This window comes from Danaus plexippus, assembly GCF_018135715.1.
Source record: "Danaus plexippus chromosome 16 unlocalized genomic scaffold, MEX_DaPlex mxdp_23, whole genome shotgun sequence".
Taxonomy (NCBI): domain Eukaryota; kingdom Metazoa; phylum Arthropoda; class Insecta; order Lepidoptera; family Nymphalidae; genus Danaus; species Danaus plexippus.
Window position 1 is genome coordinate 2910801 of NW_026869851.1, and position 16094 is coordinate 2926894.

Genomic DNA, 16094 nt, shown 5'->3' on the forward strand with positions numbered 1-16094 from the left:
CAAAATTCCGAAAGACTGCCCGCATGCTCAGTCCAACAGCTGATACTAAGTTCCCAAGTTGCGATCCAAAGTAAGGAGTGAGAATCTGAAGGAACAGAGTCGACTAACATTGCATTATATATATGTTTTTATAAGAAGCTTGTTATATTTTCTGCCAAAATTGGACCTCGAGCATATATGTATAGTTGAATGAAATTGGCGTGACATACATTTTTTTCTCGAATAGACTCCTTCAATCCTAATTGTTAGTTTTTTTGTATATTTTTTATTTCTGGATGGATAAAAATTAAGATTGTTTTAAGATTAAAGCCAGTCAGTCACGAACACAAAAAAACAGCTTGCTTTGTCTGTTAAAATGTTTGAAGACAACAAAAAAACCGCGTATGTATGCTCCATTCTATTTGAAATAGTACTATACTTTTCTTTTTTTGCACACCATAATAAATTAGCATTCATTAATATTTCCACATACTTATACACGAAGGCTATAAGGTCTGCTGCTCTGCCGCTTCCGTCGCACACCACGACAGGCACAGGGGGTGTATCCGTGACGTACTCCAGGACAGCACGCACCGTGTTCGTACCACCCTCGATTACCAAACACACCACTGGTGTTGATGAGTGTGTGTCTGTAACAGACGAATAATGTAAACATCTCTACACTTAAAAAAAAATATTTAAATGTGTTGTTAGTCAGCTTATATTTGTATGACTAAATGTCTGGTTATATTAATCAGAAAATATAGTAGCATTGCTATAGAAATTCTCTTAAAAGAAGAGTCAGTATTTTCTCACAGTCGTTATTCATATCTCATGCTGGTTATTTCGTGTGAGCCCAATGTATATTGACTGAAAAGAATAAAGTATGTGAAAAGACCAAGAGTCACATAATATTATTACACAAGTTAATTATTTTATTTGTCACAAAAGTACTGATCTCCTTTTCCAGTTATGTCGACAACACCATGTCGACCACTGTAACCATATAAACATTTTAACATAAAATATTTTTATATGTGACTAAGATATTCGTAATGGACGCACAATATGCTAGTTTTTATGCGACCCGAAAGTATACCGATGCTTCGATATTTTCTTAAAAGTTTTGGGCCTTAAAATTAATAGAGGTTTTAAATTAATCAAAATATTCTCAAACACGACATATACGATATTCATTGAATTGTATTTTACGTCTAGAACATAATCCAGAAGTTTAAAGGATATAAAGTTCTTTAAAGCTGTACGCTCTTAAAGCTTTTAATTGGAATCCTCGCGGGAATAACAAATAGTACTTCCAGATTGGCTTGAGCACACTTGAACAATTTATTATTTGTATGGAATGTCTGAAGGAAACAGACACATCTCTTTTTCAAAGCCTTTTTTTTTATTTGCCTGTATTTTTTTCGGCCTTAGGGTTTTTTTTTATTTTATTATTACGACAAATACATTTAAAATCTTAATCCCTTGCTGGAAACAACAACTGAAATTTCATAAAATGTATAGACAACAACAAGGTCTTCGAAACAATAGTTTAAAAAATTCCTAACACGTATAGTATCTAGCGTCGAGGAATGTATATTTTATAGAAATACCTTTTAACTTTTTAATTATTTTTTTTTGAAAATGGAACTTCTATGGTCATGGTCATAACTTGGTCTAAGATCTTAGCATGTCCAAATGGAAGTAATGAGAAAAATAAAATTGTATTAAATCTTTAAAACTTTTATATTATTTCTATAATCGTATTCAATGAAATCCTTTTTCAGGATCTCTTAATTTCGCTTTTAACGAAATATATAAACCAGAATTAAAAACATAATTTTATACATAATGGTTACCGCAGATATAAAATTTAGCTTTATTTATAATGACTTTCAAATATCGCGTAATTATCAAAAAATAAAAAAAAACAACCGAAGTATCAAGTTCTTTCCATAAAAAAGTTGGATAAAGGAGTTCTGTTGCTACAAAACCTTATTATTAAAAAAAAAAACTGCCAGTTTCTACGAGCTTTCAGAAAAAAAAGGGTATTATGATGTTAATTAAGCTGAATTCCATGTTGAGCGTCGGCTTTAAAAAATATAGTGTGGCTATTAAGGGAAGTCAATGTAATAGCATAGATATAATATAAATCAAGCTATAGACTTCTGCACCCATCGGAGACCCAATGGGTAATCTAATAAGTCTTTTATAACTTCCCCAACAGGAGGATCGTATATATTTTATGACCTTAAGAGGGTCACGTAGGCCGAAATCTTCGTATACACTTGGTGACGGTAAATTTATTTTTGGTGTTATAATATCTTAATATTGATAGATTTTTTTTTATGGCTACACTTATTTTTTTACGATCGTTTAATGTTTCAATGAAGACGTTTTCGGTCACAAATAGTTGTTCACGGCGTATTTTATATAACAATAAGATATGGCTATGAATTATTTTATGGTTTTTGATGTAACATAAATTGTGTCCAAAAACACCTGTATTTTCCAGGTTATCATTAGGGCTAGCACTATATTACAAGCTTGTGAAATTACATAAAACATTAAGGGTATGTACATTTATATTGAAAAAAGTACTTTACTGTTGAAGTCACACAAACTTAATATGAACAGAATAACTTTCATACTTTCATGACTCGGCCAATAGCATTCCTTTTTGACACTACAAAAACATATTGACGTTTCTTATAATACACACAGCTTTGATATTCACCCAACATATAAAACTATAATTTCTTGAAATGACGTTTTAATGTATACACCTTTATAATATTCAGTTTATAATAGATTCGTTAATAGCTAATGGTTGATATTAGCTCGGTTATTCTTTTTTTTAGTCTGGGCTATCCAACACCGTATCGAGCCGGCTACATGTGAAGGGCGAGCGAGGGGGAGAGACGGGCCGGGGGGCGGGTGGTACGCCGAGCACGTTCAGTGACCTGCGCGACGCTCCGCTCGCAAGATGGCGGACGGTAATGTCATATTCGGTCGCAAACTATTAAAGAAATTCATACAAATGTACAAAGAATTGCCGTGTTTGTGGGACAGGAGTTGTGTCACTTACAAACACAAAAAAAAACGACACGATGCCATCGGGAAACTGACTGAATTGGTCCAACAATACGACCGCTCAGCGACTAGGTTGCATGTTTTGAGAAAGATAGAAAGCATGCATGCGTGTGTCCGTAGGGCACACAGGCGTGTATTGCAAAGTCGGGTCCAAGCTACCAACCCAGACGAAATATACACACCGAATTTGTGGTATTATAATATGCTGTCTTTTGTTTTGGGAGAGGAGGGAAGTAACGACGAAATTAAGGACTCGACGGAACCGGTTAGTCCAATGAAACGAAGCGTTTGTTTAGTTTACGTTTGAAGCGTTTCAGACTTATTTAGGTCAACGACCGGTCTAACTTATGTCTAACATCGAAAATAATACGAATCTTAAGTTCATTTACATTAAAATACTAATTGCGTTTTTGAATCGGTCACACAATAATAAGTTAGTGATGACGGGCAGCGACAACATTTGGCCATACACTTGAGTTATATTCATCTTGAAGCGGTAGTGCATAATTTTAAATAAAGAAATGGCACGTCCTGTATGATACTTTTCTAACTTTTAATATATATTTTATATAAAAGAAGAAGAATCTTAGGTTTTTGAACGTTTGAGTTTTTTATTAGCAGTAAAAGAATATTACTTTTAAATCTAATTAAATAAGCATTCCTTGCCTCACCTTAGAAGACATTTTACTAAATGGAAGCAATTCTGAGTGTGATTAAATTCAACAACACATAATAAATGAAATGTAATCAACGTATACAACTAAGTTATTTACGACGGAGTAATTAATATGAGCCGGCTTAACTCACAAGGATGCAACTTTTGCGCTGCTATGTATTTCTCCAGCTTCCTTCTCAACACGATCTCGGCTCCGTAGCGACCAACAGAACCGTTGTCCACCAACAGGAAGTAGGCGTGACGATTGTTAAGTACAGCGAGCTTTGATCTGAAACAAAAATTTTACATATATATATAGACAATATATTACTAAACTAAATAATAATATGTTAATTTTGCGTGATTCTATTCCGTTATAATTTAGTATACTTTAACGTGGCGTTTATTTAACAAAAACGCCCGTTTGAAAAACGCGTCAGGTCATCTCACCATTGAACAAAAGTAAGGTTCACTTAACAGATATAAAACTTATATTTTTTTCTACTTTAATAACGTTCGCATAACTGCTTCCGTGTGAGGATTATTTTATTTAAAAAATTATAAAACATTTTGTAACGCCTCAGATTCAAAATAAGAGAAAATTGAAAAAGAAAAAAATCATTATTATTGTATAAAAAGTATGTAAAAGTAATGATATACATATCCTTATTTAATAATGTCGGTTGTTTCGGTTTTTTTGCACTTATTAAAATTATAATTTTCTTAGTATAAATATATTTCATACGTGCTCATGTGACGTATTACCTATTTGTTGCACCGTTCAAGAAAGCTAAATAAAAGCTAAGTCAAAGGAATAAATTTTATGGTATTTTTTTGTTTTGTTATGTAAATAACCACTTTACAAAAATTTAAGTCTCTTCAAATATAAAACATACGATGTCAATTTATTTCTATTCTAGGACGAAGACGAAAGTCCGCATCAGAAACACGAAGACGTCGATGTGGAAGACGAGGTGGGCTACCAGGAGTACGCTTCACCCACGAACATGATGGAGGGAAACAGTTTGTTACAGAAATACGATTACGAAGATGAGAAGGCAAAGAGATATTGTACTGAAGTCGAAGACGAATACGACGCTATCGGTGAGAGAGAAATAAACGTCCATTAGGTCAATTAAAATTATCATTTAGTATTAAAAATATTATTTTTTTAATGCGCTAAAACGAACAGAATATTTAATTAATTCTACTATTTACTTATACTGTTACTACATGCTTTATAATTTATATGATATTTAAAAAAATCGAGAATTTTTTTTTTTTTTAGCTAGTGTATATATATTTATTTATGGTTAAAATATATCACATCAACTTATTTAAGTCACTCGTCTCTATACGTCCGAGATAAGCGCTGAACAGATTTAAAGCACGAATTGCGACTCACAAAAAAGCTTGTGTTAAGCATGTAAACTATATATCGGGTTAATAAAAATGTCAGCCAAAACTTTACAATAGTTATATTGACTCAAAGTAAATCAAACATATTTACTGGTGAAAATTGCATAGCTCCGGGCTCTTTCCAAATTCTTCGACTAAGCATTCCGATCCATTACAGATACTTTATGTGAATATCACAAATCCGTTGAAAACAGAAATTCCGCATATGATCTCGAATTTTCAATAAATAACTCCCAGACAATAAATATCCCTAAAGCCCTTTGTAATGTCCAGAAGTCCCTCGGACCTTATGGAGGATAACAATTATAATTGAAAGATTGTTATCTATAAATTATGTTAAGCTCGCAGCGGTTTACGTCTTGATGGCCTTCTAAGTGTTTGTAACTCTTCAACTTTTTTTATTTAACGAAATCGTCCACTGTCTCTTTTAAATCTTTCAATGCAAAAGTTTTTAATGCAAAAAATAATATAAATTTGCTCATGAGTGTGAAGATAATATTTATTAATTCATTATTTTTCTATGTAACAATTACATACAATTAAACTTAACAGCTAACTTATTTATATTTTAATAATTTTTAACCCCAAAAAAAAAAACCTTAAATTAACAACATAAAAACAATAACTTAAAATCTAATTTTAATTTGAGACACGATTTAATTAAGTGTCTCTCAAACGTATACAGTTTAGATTATTTCTCACAGAAGCATTATATTGTTCGTTTTGAAGTCGTAAATACTACGTTAATTGATTCGATGCTTACTATCTAAGGATCTCAATTACATCTGTGATCTAAAATGTAACTAAAATGAAAATACCGAATTTAATAATTCCCTTCATTTTAACATATAGATTTATTTTGTATATACGTTTTTAATATATTGGAAACTTTGTATGTTGTGTAAAAATTTAAGCTGGGTCTGGTTGTTTTGGTTACGTTATATAGTTACTTGCTAAAATCACTATATATACATATATATAATTTCTGTTTTTATTTAATTTTTTTACTCAAAAAATACTATAGTAAAATAATGTTTATGAAAAATAGACTAGTTTAAGTTATAAAGATATTTCTTGTGCACACACATATATATATGTATGTGTGTGTGTGTGTGTGTGTGTGTGTGTGTGTGTATAAACATATTTACATATAGCTTTAGATATCCTATTTGATCAGTCACTCCTTGTTAACATTCGATCTTTTCAGGTATAAACGTAGCTGCAAAATTACGTAGTCTACTTCCCAATATGAGGATATTAGCTGAGAAGCTGATCAACGATGTGCTATACCAGGCCCAGATGAACACTCTCGGTTCATCCACCGTCATAATCACTCCAGATCCGATCAAACAAGACATTAAACTATAGATTCAATCTAAGCAATGGTTAAGACTTGGATTGCATAATCGCAATTACTAGCAGCTGAAAACAATCTAGCTACGGAGTTGGTTTTGAAAATAAAATCCCTAAGATGGAAGACTAAAAGAATTTCTAGAACTTTCTTTACAATAAAATGTTGCGGAGAAAGATTTTGTGGTGTATTTCATTTAAATATTTTTTATATATATTTAGGGAACACACATTTAATTTGAACCGAGCCTTTAAATTCCCGAACGCACCCGAAGTGACGTTAAAGCGATGACATCTGGTTTGCTCACTTTTACGCGGGAAAGTATTTTGTCGACGTGACTTGTGTCTTTGTAAATTGAATTTAACTTATTGAAGATGTTTTGATATAAGATAATAACGAGTTTGTTCTAGTTAAAAGTACTGGCTTTATAAGGCAACTTTATTTTTTTTTATAGTTTTGTTAGAAACCTAAACATGTATGGGCAACATGTTTCGATAAACTTTTTTATAATAATATGTTAATGTGTGTTTCATTTTATTATAATTAGGATCTGTGCTCACAGTAACTTACTGCACAGTTGTGGATAGTCGTCAAATCAAATACAGTTAGTCGTATCAGTATAAAGAGTATTTTAACATTATTTAAAACGAATACTAGAAAATCGTACTTGTTCAAACTGCTTCTTTCACAATAGTTTTCATTGAAACACAGATGATATATATATTTCGATAATAAATTTCTTATATAAAATCATAATTTAAAGAAAGATACTTTTAAAACAACTTGTAAGTTTTTTTAAACGCTAAGACTTTCAGTATAGAGTTTAGACAATGTTTTTTCTCGTATTAATTGATTTTATATTAAATGACATGAAGCATTCAAGTGAAGCGCAAGTAAGATACAATCTTACAAATATAATGTTAGGTAAACATAAAACTCACGAAATCAATACTTTTAAGTTAAAATAAAGTATTTATAACGAGTTATGTCCTGCTACCTTAACTATTACAGTCAAAAATATAACTTCCTTAATTATTATTAATTACACTTAATCTAATTTACCATGAAAAAAGAAATTGCTAAAATTATAAAAATTTATATTAATATTTTCTACGTACGAATAATTTACGTTACCTCGGTGAAGCTATAGCGTGGTAGGGTACATCTCGTCCTTTGCCGATCAGCTCGTTGGAGCCCTCCACTATACCCCAGGGCGCTATTCCAATGCTGACAACACGACCAGCGCGCTGCGATCTCTCCAGCTGTAACGCATCCCCGACCTGGCGAGTTACACCTGGGGAACGTGGACTGGTATGTAGTGAAAAGATTTATGTCACATACAATTTTAATGGCAGTATGTTTTTTATATATATTGTACAATTATATCCCTGTTTTAGGGTTCCGTAGCCAAATTTCAAAAAATGGAACCCTTATAGATACGTCATGTCTGTCTGTCCGTCTGTCCATCCGTATGTCACAGCCATTTATTTCCGAAACGGTTGGGTCTACATAGTTGAAACTTTGTATTGAATCAAATTTTGAATAAAAATTAAATAATTTAAAAATTAAAGGGCACTCCATGCATGGAGCTGATTAAAAAAAACATTCAGCTAACCTTTAGCTGATGATGGGTTTTAACAAAGACAAGGTTCCTAAAAGTATTTTTCGTCAAAATCAATTGTTTCAAAGATAGACGCTTCAAAGGTGGAAAAATGAGTGTTCCCTCTAACTTCTAAAATATGAGAGTGAGAAAACTAAAAAAAATATATGCTGTAGATTTCAATGGAAACTTTAAACGAAAATTGGTTTGAACGAGATATCATTATTAGTTTTTAAGAAATAATACATTAAAAAAAACGCATATATAACTTTGTCGTTCATACAAATACTATGTAAAACCAAGTTATTTTTTTTTTAAACCTTGATCAAAGTTACAACGGTCTACAATAACTTTTATATTATGTCATCTACTTGCTGCTACGGAACCCTTCATGGGCGAGTCCGACTCGCACTTGTTAAGTATTTTTGCTTTCTTTCTTACTTTTATGGATAAGCAGAATAAAAGTGAATTCATTGATACTTTCTAATCTCGTTGATTGTATGTCCTTATGGTAACCATTAAGGTCATATGTTGACAATTTATAATCTGTCAGTTGTTAAGTTAAAAGGTTAAGATTTAAAAACCAAAAAAATATACATAGTATGAAATCTTGAACACTTGCAGTAAAATGAAATTTATTTTAAATACGCCTACATTCTAGAAGAATATCAAGGAAAAGACTGAATGTACGACAAAGTTCTTAAATAGAGTTGTTATTATATATATATATATATATATATAATTCATATATGAGTGATTAAGGCCCTCATTTAACAATAATAAAAAAATAAAATTTAATTAATACTTTATTTAAATATTGATATTTTATGACAGAAATATATTTACATAAATAAATACAGAAATAATTCTATCTTTTTTATTTATTATAAGTATTTCGTTAAAAATTGCTTTGCAAAACTACACATGTAACTTTTTTCAGTTTATCGAGTTATAAAATTTTCAACTGTACTTCATAATCGAATTCGCTCACTTCACTAGAAACTCGAAAAACTCGCAACTACAAACTTCAAGCAGAGTCGACATACTCATTACTCAGTCTGCTGTTGATTTCAATTCATGAGTTAGCTAAACTACGGTAGGAAGTTGCTAATTGATAGCAGACATTTTGATTATCCTTTACTACAGCACGGATGAGAGAATATGACGTAAAAATTTTGTAATTGTCATTCTAGAATGTTTTAAAAAATAACTAATGCTATTCAAATGCTTACTAAATTGTCATAACTATTAAAACAACACAAATATCCGCTAGAAATAATTTTTTTCTACTAACTTACTACTTACTATGAAAGGTATGATTTTACTGTTAAGTAATTTTATGAGCTATTCCTATTATAACATAAAATTTCCGTATATATTAATTATTATTCAATTTCTATATATACATTATGAGTTATAAAATATGCCAGAGATTAAAGTATTAATACTGTGACCAACAACAGTATCAAACGCAAAGCAACAATAAACCCTCACAATCGCATATCGTATTAGAACCGTGATTTAATTGGCTCCTACGGGACCTGTTTTCGCTTTGTTATTTATTATTCTTGCTTTCTGTAGCGACTCAAGAGAGTGAAACAATAAAAATACGATATTGAACGCTGTGAAAGCACTGAAATGATTATCAAGCGTTGCAATGTAAGCAATGGAGAGCACTGTCCCGATAGTTGGAGTTTTTATGTTCCGACATAAATTTTGTTACCCCGTTTGGCACCAAGGCTCTGTACACCAGCCAAATTAGGTAACTATTTCGTTTAAGTTTAATACCACAGAGTGTTATCAGTTGATGTTGACATAAGGGACTTGACTTAGACATGTACTTAGGGTCCATTGTTTAGGCTGTTATTTTAGTCTAGCATATAGTAATATTCTTCCATATTAGAATGACTTTCTTATGTTTATCTTACCCGTGTTGGTCCCTCCAGTAAAAATCCACGCTCCAGTAGTCTTCGCAGCTTTTAGAAGACCTTTCCTCAAAACCTTCTTAAGTTTCGGCTGGAGGTCAAAATTTGCCTTCCCTCCTTGTATAGTGATGAGAAGTTTTGGTCGTTCTAGTGCCCATTCCCGCGTAAGAAGTTGGACGATCAGGTCTGGTCTTGTGTCATGGGAGAGCCGCACATACTATGGCAAAAGAAAAATATTAGCATAGTATTAATATTGAATTAATAGGTTAAATATAATTTGTTTAGTAAAATAAAATCTTATACAATCTGAAGTCATTAAGGCTTTACCTGTGCTTTCGTTGGATGTGGTCCTCCCTGGAATTCGACAGTGCCATAAGCGTCAGTGGGTCCAGCTTGAGTATGACGTTGTGGGACCCACGCCTCCCCAGGTGGCGCCACTGGGATGTTGGCTCCATGAGCTGTCCTGCTCAATCCGCACCAGCACCTGTCAACAAGGTCCATTGAAACCTTATAAGTTCTTAATATTTTATATGCACTTACATATAAAAAAAACATTACAATATCACATTTTTTGGAAATTTTATAAGTTTAAATGCTGCCCTAGTCCGGATTTTAGTTTATCAGATCAAGTTTTATCTGTAGATTCAACACACATATTTCGAAAAATCTCAGAATTTGCTCTCCGAATTTTGAATTTGACATATTACTATTTTCTCTTAAACTAAAACTTCTTATAACATTTTTTTGCTCTCATTCCAAACTTACACTATTCAATCAAGATTAATCTATGGGTCCATTAAACATGGGACCTTTGCTACAAGTTTCTAACATTGTTAAACCTAAGGTCCAGATAGTTGCAGCCTTCACAAATTAAATTTCTAACTTTGACGAAACGGACTTTACGTCATTGTTTTAACGTCACGGCTGAATATTCTGACAAATTTGTTGACCATGTTATGTTTGTTATATTTAAATTATATTTTTCTATACTATTTAATAAGGGTATTTAAAAATCATTTACATTGTCCTATCATAGTTGCAATGAGGCATTAACACATTACAATTTCTGGCAGGCTTATAAATCTTAACACAACCAATCTATAATAATAATTATAAAATAGGAGTGATGTACTCAAGTGCTTTTTATGGGCCCCGTCTTTGATTCTGCAAAGAGAAAGCACCATAAAAATCTGCAGCGTCTGTGATTCTACAAATATTTATCAATTTACTTAACAAGTAACTCAAATTTTTAACGTTATATGAAGGGGAATGGCGGCTTTATTATTATTATTTTTTGAGTTCAGTTAAACTTTTAATAGACAAACAACATTCACTTTCGGAAACTTTTTTGACAATTTCCTCTTTGCCAGGTTTAGTCAATCGAATACATTGCAATTTTACAGTACCCTACGATAAGATTAAGCTAAATTGTAAATTATTAACTTTTTTTCCAATGAAATAAAACACCCATGCAATATTATACTATAAAATACATATGACCTTGATGCTATCCTTTAAAGAATACAACAAAAGAAATATAAATTGAAAAATGTGACAGTTTTCTCTCGGGTGACAGACAGTTTTGAACATTTTCATGAGCGATAGTAAATAAGTCAATACAAAATTATCAGTTATTTTCGGAAGAAATTTGGAATGGAAAACGATGAGAGAGACGACGAACAACCTTCCACAAGTAAAAAAGAAAGTCAGAGGAATAATTCAACCGGTGACATGTACGTTGATAGCCACGATGATGATGCGGCCCATAGCGAAATGTCCATGCCATCCTCGGCCACTTATTCGTTTATAAGCAAATTAGACATGGCTGCTACCGGACCCGACTTACCAAAATCACCATTGCCAAAAACAGACAATAAAATCCACCAAAAAAGAAAGAGAGAAAAGACTAAGCGAATAGTAGGTCGAGTTGAGAAAAAAAGGCGACCTTTAACAAAACGTCAGGCAATAAGGAAGGCACCCAAACGGAAACAAAAACCCAACGAAGAAAAGAAAGAAAGAGTGTCTATGTCAACAATATTCACAAGATTATCATCCAATTCTCAAACACCACGCTGTGAATACTGTGGCCATAGATGTTGTCGAAGAAGGTAGACGTGAACAAAACTATTGGCTTATTAGCTGTTTTGTTGCCTTTTGTAATAAACTATTTCTATTGGATCTGATTTTTATTTATACATAGGAGATAACATTCCATCAGATTCGAGTACGCGTTGCGAAGATGGTTTCAAATAAGAAAACGAAGGGGAAGAGACGAGAATAGTGTTAGAAAATTAAATAAAAGTCATCCTTCGTATATGAAAACAGGTTACGATTCTATTTTAGTGTCAGAATTTTTTAAACATTCAGATATTACATTTTTCTTTTTTAAAGTTATTAAGCGCTAACTGGTGTGATGTTTCATCGTTGAACGAATATTCTCGGGAAAACCAGCCTTAACGTCCTTAATTTAGCCTCAAGTTTTCATTAACTGTTGTTGTTGATTTAAAATCAATGTCCATTGTATTTCTCATAATAACTTTACAAATTCAGTAAGCATTCAAGCTGGTTCCTGCAGCAAATTTCTTTCACCGCTGTTCGTCGCTACTAACTCTTCCCTTGCTGATAATCAGGCCCTATCAACTCCATATAACGAGGTAACTGTGCATACATATAGATATTGTAACTCAATAAACATATGGGACTGGTATTGATACACTTTATGTTATTGGGGCAGATAACACCGGATATGTTACACGAGGCACTACGGAAGTTAACGATGTGGAAACAGGATGTACAGACGACTGTAATTCTGGACTATTTAATCGTTAGTCTCTAATCCAAGTTATACTACCTCCCGCTGTATAAATGCTTACATTAATTCTTCTTGCAATCTTATTGAATCATTTATTATGAAATTATGTCTGCAGTTTGAAGTAAATATAGTTGTACTATAATGGAAGGCAATAAAATCAGATTGCAAAATATTAAGTTAATATTATCGGAGCCTTTCAAGAGCATATATTTTCCCCATAGCATTTAATTTCCCCAAAGACCTAAAACGGCATCTTTATAGAATTTGCTGTCACTAGACTAAATAAAAAGCATATATTTTAGATACATTTTACGTTTATGAGATATCTCCAAACAGACACTACAACGAGTAATATTTTTAAGCAGATTCCCGTTTTTCCCAAAAATAATAAAGTTTTTTTTCAGTTTTCATTTCTATTAACAGTGACCATGAATTGAGGAAATATTCCACGAGTAATAAGATATTATTGGTTTATTTATTAAAATATTTTTATTAGAATCGTTTTACTATCAAACTTAATATTATTCTAGTAAAGTATAATAAAAACTATTCTATCCTTTCAGACTAACTATCCCGTTAATAAAGACAAGGAAGCCTTAGTCATTGAACTCTTGGAAAAATTAAAGATTGCTTCACTTTTAGGTAAAAATTTATATTAAATTAACTGTCCAAGAACTAGCAGACCAGGGCAGAAACTACCCAATAAATATATGATATAAAGTAAAATAATAGGCTCTAGTGATACGCACACAAACTTTAAAATGAAGAGAAGATATAGCTGTGTGATATTTATGTCTACGTTTAAATTAATTTGAAATATCAAAGGGCCTCGAATCAGGTCGCAACTTCCTTTTTACCATCGCTGATGTAAATTCTTTGTAAATTGCATTCGTCTTTCATTTTCTGCTCTTTCTTTGACCTTTCGCATTAAGGGAAATGGATATTTGTATTACTATATCTACTTGAGAATTGCAATAAAAATATACATAGGCAATAACGACATTTAAAGTTTTATAGAAAGTGTTCCAAATTGCCGATATAACCGTATAATGAAACTTAGTGACTGATTTTAAAATTAAATAGACGCCATTTTTTCACCCTTGCCCTTTATTTTCCTTGAAGTGGAGCTACAGTAAAGTATACTTATGTATCCGTGAAGGTTCCCAGGTTGTTATAATGAGACAGATCTCTCGATAACCTAACCACATCACACGATGTTTAACTGTAACAACGACTCAATATTCGTACATCATAAAAGAATGTTTTTTGCTATGAACATTAATTAGCGATGCCGCTTTCATTAATCAAAAGGTATTGTGTGCCGTACTTCAGAAAACACTTGGAGCTTAACGCATGAGTTCCAGAAGAGAATGGTCTCTAAAAATCACGTGACGCTGTTCTGGAAGATGTATGTAGACACGTTGCGACCCATCACGGCAAGGAACGCCAATGTAAGTGAGGAAAATGTTCGGTTTAGAAGATTCAAGCCTCCCCATTTTATAAATGTATTGTGTTTATTTTCAGGAGCCCCCAAAACCATCAAAGACGGATGAGGGCACTGCCACTAAAAGTCGAGTTATAACTATACACGACGAAGATGTTTTATAATATGTACAGTTTTAACCATAAAACTTGGTTACATTAATTTATATGAATCGACATATTTGAACGAGACATTTTTGGTCCATGGATTAATTATAATAGATTTGCAAGAAATTTTACATTAATATAACCTTTTATTTAAAAAAAAAATTAAACAATTTAAAATTCAAATAATTTATTTATATATTTATTGATATCCGGGTTCGTAAATACAGTTTACGGGATGTAAATGCCGCAGTCTAGAGACGTTATCTATGTCGATTTTATTTTCGAAAGCCCTGAGAATAAATAACCAAACAAATTTGGGAAAATTTACAAAAAAAATCTATTTTGAATTCACGAAATCATACGTCAGTAAAAGCTGGGAAATTTGACGCATAAAAGATTTACTGCATTAACTGCTATTTTTATTGTTACTGAAAACATCATTGATTTTTTTATACTTTTACAATATAAATCCATGAAAGAGTAAAGAACGGGAGTTTTAGTTATTGCATACGTAAATTAAATTGTTATAATTAAGAAGACAACACAACTGTCGTCCTCTGGTTACGGTAATTACAACGAGGGTTAGGTGACGAAGGGTTTAGGAAGGAATTAATTCCCCAAATAATTAAAAGGAAAGTTGAAACAAATGTTCTGCAATTTCAGAAATTTCAATGTTTAATATCAAAGGTTATATATACGTATATGTTTCAATTACCATACATATTAAATAAAATAGTGGAAAATTGCTTTGATGGTTTTGATGAAGTTTCTGAAAGTTTCATAGCAACTTGGTTTTTAACAACAGTGCTCTTTCTTGTGAATATTCAAATATACTTTGCTATCGAGATATCTTCAGTTAAGGTTATTGAGTTTCGAAGATGTAAATGACAGTATCAATGCAGAGTAGCTTTAAATCTTTTAAGATTAAATTTTTCGATAAATGTCCACAACTAAATAATAACTCGTGACTCAAGCACTGACCGTATTTAACCGTTCTATATCAATATATATTATCTAAGAGTTATAGCGGAGTAACGAGCTATTGGAATGCAAACTGCTGAGTCGTGTGGAGAGCCCTTTATACCAGATACATTATTACTTGAAGAGTTTTACTCAGAGTTCTCGGAATAAATTGGAGCATAGTAACGATTGTTTAACTGTAGTTGTAAAGTTAATATAGAGCTATTTTACGTAGTAAACAATAATTATTTCAAAGATAGATATATAAGGTGATGTTATCTTATCTATTTCATCACTTAACCCGATACATTTAAGTTTGATTTTCGTTTGTCATATACTGGACAGTTTTTGCTAACTCAATAACATTTTCGATACCTCGAATTTTAAAATTAAAAAGTTTTTTTCATTACATCGTATCTCATTTTTTAGTTATTAAGGAATGTAAAGACGAATAGTTTTTTAAATCATTATTATAAAGTCACGAGGGCTTTAAATTTAAAGGCCGTTTAAGGAAAAAAAATATACAAAAAATAAATAAAAAAGGAACCTCAATCTGAATGAGAAAATATAGAGAATTTTTTCGGTGAGTTATTTTGTTCAAGTAACAAACTCCTCCAAACAACGCAACACCTCACACTATGTATCTAAAACGTCACCGCACTGACGGAGTGTGCAAATAGTTAGAAGGCAGCTTACCGATATTCTGTTAC

The 16094-nt window shown here is 31.9% G+C and overlaps 3 protein-coding genes across 9 annotated transcripts in view; 2 read left to right on the forward strand and 1 right to left on the reverse strand.

The window, feature by feature from the left end:
* The window catches only part of LOC116771730 (transient receptor potential cation channel trpm), a 133883-nt gene that overhangs the window by 26861 nt on the left and 90928 nt on the right, over positions 1 to 16094 (reverse strand). For all 7 annotated transcript variants that reach the window (XM_061528219.1, XM_061528218.1, XM_061528215.1 and 4 more), the window contains 5 exons: positions 10350 to 10506; positions 10026 to 10239; positions 7632 to 7791; positions 3880 to 4016; positions 473 to 629 (listed from right to left, as the gene is read on the reverse strand). In XM_061528219.1, coding sequence (XP_061384203.1) covers positions 473 to 629; positions 3880 to 4016; positions 7632 to 7791; positions 10026 to 10239; positions 10350 to 10506 — 825 coding nt within the window. The remainder of the gene's footprint in view (positions 1 to 472; positions 630 to 3879; positions 4017 to 7631; positions 7792 to 10025; positions 10240 to 10349; positions 10507 to 16094) is intronic.
* LOC133320287 (uncharacterized) lies at positions 2954 to 6724 on the forward strand. The gene is made up of 3 exons (XM_061528221.1): positions 2954 to 3337; positions 4648 to 4831; positions 6354 to 6724. The coding sequence occupies exons 1-3, from the start codon at positions 2966 to 2968 to the stop codon at positions 6512 to 6514; spliced, it is 717 nt and encodes a 238-aa protein (XP_061384205.1). The 5' UTR covers positions 2954 to 2965; the 3' UTR covers positions 6515 to 6724.
* Positions 11571 to 12200, forward strand: LOC133320288 (uncharacterized). Its single transcript, XM_061528222.1, has one exon. The coding sequence runs from the start codon at positions 11676 to 11678 to the stop codon at positions 12132 to 12134; it is 459 nt and encodes a 152-aa protein (XP_061384206.1). The 5' UTR covers positions 11571 to 11675; the 3' UTR covers positions 12135 to 12200.

Bases quoted from the DNA above. Each gene is read 5' to 3' on its own strand.
- LOC133320287 (XM_061528221.1), top strand. From the start codon at position 2,966: ATGGCGGACGGTAATGTCATATTCGGTCGCAAACTATTAAAGAAATTC. The intron at 3,338-4,647 runs GTTAGTCCAATG...TTTCTATTCTAG, and splicing joins TTAAGGACTCGACGGAACCG to GACGAAGACGAAAGTCCGCA. The intron at 4,832-6,353 runs GTGAGAGAGAAA...CGATCTTTTCAG, and splicing joins AGACGAATACGACGCTATCG to GTATAAACGTAGCTGCAAAA.
- LOC133320288 (XM_061528222.1), top strand. From the start codon at position 11,676: ATGGAAAACGATGAGAGAGACGACGAACAACCTTCCACAAGTAAAAAA.